At 38.8% G+C, this 6,807-nt stretch overlaps 1 protein-coding gene across 1 annotated transcript; it reads right to left on the bottom strand.

Moving 5' to 3' along the window:
- Positions 1-144: 144 nt before the first annotated feature.
- Positions 145-6,807, bottom strand: LOC132027547 (bromodomain-containing protein 8-like). The gene is made up of 6 exons (XM_059416349.1): positions 6,802-6,807; positions 6,581-6,732; positions 3,376-3,465; positions 3,210-3,278; positions 1,237-1,414; positions 145-492 (listed from the first exon to the last, which is right to left on the bottom strand). Exons 1-6 carry the CDS (start codon positions 6,805-6,807, stop codon positions 442-444), a joined length of 546 nt encoding a protein of 181 aa, XP_059272332.1. The 3' UTR covers positions 145-441.

Here is a 6,807-nt window from a genome sequence, read left to right on the forward strand (position 1 = left end):
AGGGAGCCTGCTTCCTCCTCTCTCTCTCTCTGCCTGCCTCTCTGCCTACTTGTGATCTCTCTCTGTCAAATAAATAAATAAAATCTTTGAAAAAAAAAAAAAGCAATCTTCAACTTGTGAAATAACATTTATTTATAGAGCAGTTATAAGAGGCTTAATTTAGTTACATCTAAATCAAGCCTTTGGAACAAAGAAGTGAGGAACATTTATGGCATAACCCCAGATTTCAGCTTTCCCCGTTTTATATTATGTCCACAGACACCTTTGTCTTCTTGGTTGTGAGTTAACACATTTTTCTTACTAGAAAAGCAACAGAAAACTGGTAAACAAGTACTGGGATCTTCTCTGAGTCTCAGTAAAAGGTCCCAAATCCAGAAAAGGTCAGGACAGCAGCTCCTGGTTATCCAGACGTTTTCCATCATCCACATAGCTGGCTGGTTCTCATTCCAAACTATTTAAGTCTCTTCTTTTGTCTAACCAAATACTCAGCACCTACAGAGTCAAGGCAGATAGCAAGCTATGAATCTTAAAAACTACGAAGATTTGAACGCAATTTTCTTTTTCTGCAATGAGGTTTGACTATGCTTTTTTTCCTTTTAAATATGCTCCTTCCTAGAAAAGAAACTCCCAAATGTCTTCTGCCTACCATGTCTTACCCCTGTAGATGGGACAGTGTGAACATACATTAATATCAAAAGGTATAGCTTTGGTCTGCATGTTAAACCCTCTGACTTGAGGCCTTGGAAACAGGAGCTCCAGTTACTTATCTATCCCCATCTCTCTTGAGACTCTTCCACTGCTGCCTATCTTCCTATACTAGTTTACTTCACTATCTATGAAAGCTGGTCCTACAGAGGCTTAGAGTTTTCCAAAGCAGTAGGTACAATGTCAATACCTCAGGGCCTTTAACCATGTCTAAACATAAACTCTGAGGGCGCCTGGGTGACTCAGTGGGTTAAGCCTCTGCCTTCAGCTCAGGTCATGATCTCAAGGTCCTGGGATTGAGCCCTGCATTGGGTTCTCTGCTCAGCCGGGACCCTGCTTCCCCCTCTCTCTGCCTGCCTCTCTGCCTACTTGTGATCTCTGTCAAATAAATAAAATCTTTAAAAAAACAAAACAAAACATAAACTCTGAGAACACAAGGTCACCTTAATATCGCTCTTATTCTCACAGACTTTCTGAAATCAGATCCCAGAGGTTGTACTCCTTTTTCTTACAGCTCGCTACATACAGTACCTGAATCTGCTCTAAGACTTCTCGCTGCATCTCCACAGCCATATGGTACACATGATGATCAGAGTCATTGTACATCACAGCATTCTGGAACATCAGCATCAGGTCCCGCTGGAACTGAGCCATGGTACGAATACGTCCCTTAGACAGATTCCTTTTCAGGCTAGTTAGGTCCATGGGTCTGCAGATGTCCAAAAGAAACCAAAGGAAATCAAACCTTTATGTGGGACCTAACATGCTCTCTTAGAGAACCAGCTCTTAATTCCCACCAAATAATAAAATAGCAACAGCAGCTAACATTTGGTTTTTTACAATAGGCCAAGTGCTTACCTTGCCAAGTACAAGGTACTTTGTATATTAATTCACTTGACCCTCTCAGTAAACTTATAAAAGCTAGGTACCTTTATTATCACCAACTGGCAGTGGGGAATCAATGCTAAAGAGGTTAAGTACTTGCTCAAAGTCACACAGCTTGAATTCCAATTTAGAAGCAGCCTGACTCCAGAGGCCACAAGCTCTGGAGGCCAGAGGCCACTATACTCTACCCCTGTAGGAGGGGCACTGGCCCCACATACCAAAGTTGTAAGGAGACCCATGATTAGTCTGTCACAGAGGAGTTACTGACTATTCAATGTGTAGTCCTATACAAGTTGTTTAATCTGCTGCTCTTACTATATACTCAAAAGCTAAGAATTTTTTTCTTCTTTTTTAGAAAAGAGTGTGAATCAAGTGAATGTTTAGATAAATAACTAATGAGACACAGAGAGTCCGTATATAAGGGAAGACATAACAGTGTAGAAAGAGGACTGAACTAGGAGGTTAAGAATCTAGGGTTTAGTTCTAGCTCTGCTCTTCACTGTTGATCACCCCAAGTCATGAGCACCTCTGAGCCTTCCTTTCCTCACGTATAGAATGAATCTTTCATTGTCCAAAGGTGCTTTCCTGATCTTTTATACTCTATTAAAACACTGGTTTATGACAGCATTTTTAATGAATTATGCTATAAAAATCCAAAATAGTGCTTTCAATGTTTATAATTGCCATTTGTATTACCATCTTTGCCTTAGCATACTTATAACGGCTTGATGAATATTATAGTGTTCTTTTTAAAGCTTTGGTCCAAAAGATATTACCAAAAGCTATCAAAGGCTATGGGAGATTACAATGAATGGATGTTACTTAAAAATCAATACTAAGGGGCGCCTGGGTGGCTCAGTGGGTTAAGCCTCTGTCTTCGGCTCAGGTCATGATCTCAAGGTCCTGGGATTGAGCCCCGCATCGGGCTCTCTGTTTAGTGGGGAGCCTGCTTCCCCCTCTCTCTCTGCCTGTGTCTCTGTGCACTTGTGATCTCTCTCTCTGTCAAATAAATAAATAAAATATTTTTAAAAAATCAATACTAAAAAAAAAAGCCTATTATTATCCTTTTGTTCCCTGCATTCTTTCTCAAACGAAGACCAAGCTTACCATTACTTTACAAACTTGTTCATATATAAAATATATCTTGAGTTTGTAAGTAATCTAAATGAAATAAAGAAATGAGGGCGCCTGGGTGGCTCAGTGGGTTAAGCCGCTGCCTTCGGCTCAGGTCATGATCTCAGGGTCCTGGGATCGAGTCCCACATCGGGCTCTCTGCTCAGCAGGGAGCCTGTTTCCCTCTCTCTCTCTCTGCCTGCCTCTCCATCTACTTGTGATTTCTCTCTGTCAAATAAATAAATAAAATCTTTAAAAAAAAAAAAAAAGAAATAAAGAAATGATCAGGGCACCTAGCTGACTCAATTGGTGGAGCATGTGACTCTTGATCTTGGGGTTGTGAGTTTGAGCCTTATGTTGGGTGAGGAGATTACTTAAAAATAAAATCAAAAGAAAGGAAGGAAGGAAGGAAGAAAGGAAGAAAGAAAGATGGGTGAATCAGAAATAAAGTTTGGAAAAGACAGATATAGAAGCAACCAACTGTTCTTGACCCCTTTTCCACTGACCTTTTCACCACGTCCTTGTATCCTGGGGCCTGCCTTTCTGACACAGGCTTCAGAAAAGGACTGCTGAACCTGTTAAGGAACAAACTCTGAGAGAATGAAGAAACTCTGGAAAGTCATTCAAATGAGAGGAGGGACTGTGAAGGCCAAGAGTGGCTTAGAGACCTACCTGTGACTGGCAATCATCTTCCAGACTGGCAGGAGAGTCTTCTTAAATAACAAGTGATCCTGAACAGGGTCACTCTGGCCTATATCACACCTATACGATAAAACAGGACAGAAAGGAAACAGTAACTTCACATATGGTATTCTGTTTCTCCCAGGTAGGTAAAGAGATTTCCTCATTATATAGTGCTCCTACTTAATATGGGAAGGAACTAACACCAGAAATTAAAACATATTTAATCCTTCCATAAGAGAACCCAAACACTACAAATATTCTCTTATCAGTCACTATTACCTAATGAAATAGTTATTTTCTACTATCAATCTACAGTTGCTTCTGTCTTTTGGACTCTTGCTGATTTGCTCTTCAGCACTTGTGACTCTAAAAAATGGTGTATGAAAGTAGTCTTTGTTCACTGATGCTCCCCAAGTGTGGGGTACATAGTAAGTGCTCACGTATTTCATAGTATTAAGTATTTTGGAAATGAATCTGGTCCTATGTTTATGCAGAAACATGCTACAGTAATAAGTATTTTTCCTACATTTCCTGAGAAGGAAATACTTGGTTATACATCTTAGGGAATTCCCTTATGTTTCATCTGAATTCTATACAATTTACATATTTCTCCTTTTCACTAACAAAATACCTAAAAAAAAATTCATTTTTCCTCATGGTCCTTCCTTCTCTGGGCTAAATGGTCTAGTTATTTTTTCTTCTAGGTGCTACTGTCCAATGTTTTATTTCATCTTATAATCTTCCCAGTTGACAAGTTTTCTCTTTATTCCAAAGTTTAACATTATGTTATACTTCCTACTTAATATATTGCATTAATCTCTCAAAATGGGTTCTTCTTACACCTAAAGTTTCATACCCTCTTTGTGTTTTATATACCATACGGTGTGTGTCCATTCAAGCACAACTCACATCTCATTTTATCTTTCTCCAAGTTGAACAATTCCAAACAACTATGCAGTTTCAGGATATGGTATCTCATCTGCATCTAAATTATATACACAAAAATCAACTGTCCTTATATCCAGAACCCTATCAGAACAAGGCATTTAAAGACCAAAACAAACCTCTTCCTTTGTTTCTGGTCAGTTGACCAGAATGAGGAACAGTTCCTTGGTACCAGGGCATTTTTGTTCATATATCCACACAAACGGTATTAAGTTTCCATTATATGAAAAATACTGCCTTAAAGTTTCCATTATATGAAAGGTATATGAAAGTTTCCATTATATGAAAGGTACTGCCTTATAACTTTCCATTATATGATCATAATTTATCACCTTTGCAATATTTTAAGAAATAATCCCTAGCTTACCTTTATTTCCACCTATTTGGAAATGCATGCCAGGCAACAAGGAAAACATGGGAACGGAAAGCACCTGCAGGCTTAGAGTGGTGCTCCACAGGTTCTACTTCTATTTTTTCCTGAGAGTTAGTACCAACTAAGGGGAACCAAGAAAAGAGGAGCCTGGAGAACGTCTATCTTTCAAAGTAGTTTTAAGCTTGCCTGATTATAACACAAAATCTCAGCTTTCTATTTCCCTTAAGTCATTTGGCCAAGGAGACTCAATTTCTATTATCTGTTGCTTTCTAATAAATATTCCATGTTTATCCTAAATCCTAAAATAAGAACATGGATTTTGCCATTCAAGGTACTAAAATGTCATGAGATAAAATGTCCCAGATTAGAGATTTCCTGTTTTCTGGAAAGTCATCATATATGCCCTCTGTTCATACTTACACAGGGCATTACAGAAAAGCAAAGGAAGCAATTCTTCAACAACGTAGGTATTAAGCTATGTTCTACTTGCATAACAGAATTTTGAAATCTGCTACTTAAAAAAACAATACGTCATGCTATCTTCTCTCAGTATATAGTTACAAGACCAGGCCCAGAAAAGGAACTATTTACTACCATAACAAAAACTTTTTTTTTTTTTTTTCTGATTTAAAGAGAAATTCCTGGGCACCTGGGTGGCTCAGTGGGTTAAGCCTCTGCCTTCGGCTCAGGTCATGATCTCAGGGTCCTGGGATTAAGTCCCACATCAGGCTCTCTGCTTGGCAGGGAGCCCCTGCTTCCTCTTCTCTCTCTGCCTGCCTCTCTGCCACTTGTGATCTCTATCTGTCAAATAAATAAATAAAATCTTAAAAAAAAAAATTCCCTTTACTAAAAAAAAAAAAAATTAAGTTTCCACAGTGTACTCTTTAGCTTCATAATTATTTATAAGAAGACAATTATACAAACAATTTCCTAGGATCTGTGAAAAAGAAACAAAGGAGGGGCGCCTGGGTGGCTCAGTGGGTTAAGCCGCTGCCTTCGGCTCAGGTCATGGTCTCAGGGTCCTGGGATCGAGCCCCACATCGGGCTCTCTGCTCGGTGGGAAGTCTGCTTTCCACTCTCTCTCTGCCTACTTGTGATCTTTCTCTCTCTGTCAAATAAATAAATAAAATCTTTAAAAAAAAAAAAAAGGAAACAAAGGAGATCAATACTTCAAAATAATTTTTAATTACAAGTTACAAGGAGTTGTTTAAGTATTTTTGAAAGAAGTACAGTTTCAGTATTAGACTTGAGGGACAATCTGAATGGCAATGTTTCCTGAATAAATACAGTAATTAAAGAGAAAGTTTATTGAGGCACCTGGGTGGCACAGTTGGTTAAGCGTCCAACTCTTGGTTTTGGCTCTGGTCATGATCTCAGGATTGTGAGACCAGGCCCCACATCAGGCTCTGTGCTGAGCGCAGTCTGATAAGGTTTCTCTCTTCCTCTCCCTTTGATCCTCCCTGCCTCACACATACGCATGCTCTCTCTCTCTCGAATAAATAAATAAAATCTTTTTAAAAAAATAGAGAAAGGTTATTTATGAATGAGATTCTCAATGTCAATGAAACTTTTTTTTTTAAAGTAGGCTCTTTGCCTAACATGGGGCTTATACTTACAACCCCAAGATCAAGAGTCACACACTCTACTGACTGAGCCAGCCAGACGCCTGAAACAGATTTGTTTCATAAGAGGAAAACATAGACTTCTATTTATACAATAAAGTTATATTTAGTTCTATTCCTAGTGTTCTCCAAATTTTAATTTCTTTTTATTAATTTACAAAAGTAATCCATGTTCATGGTAATGAATTCAAGTAGGCATAAACAGAAGTAAAAGTGTGAATCTTAACAATCTTGGATAAAAATCCATACTTACAACTTTGAAGAGGTAGCACGGCTGAAAAGGATATCCACCAGAGGAGTCTCCTGAATGCTGAAGCCATCATCACACTCACCTGAAGAGGGCTGGTCTTCCACCCCTGACACATACCCTTCACCCTGGTCCTCCTCTTTGGATTCTTCCTGAACCTCCCCGGGGAATGCCAAGAAACAAAGAAATCTTCAGAAAGAGATTTACTATCTGCAAGGTAATTTTACTTGCAT

Source organism: Mustela nigripes, chromosome 12 (genome assembly GCF_022355385.1).
Source record: "Mustela nigripes isolate SB6536 chromosome 12, MUSNIG.SB6536, whole genome shotgun sequence".
NCBI classification, from domain to species: domain Eukaryota; kingdom Metazoa; phylum Chordata; class Mammalia; order Carnivora; family Mustelidae; genus Mustela; species Mustela nigripes.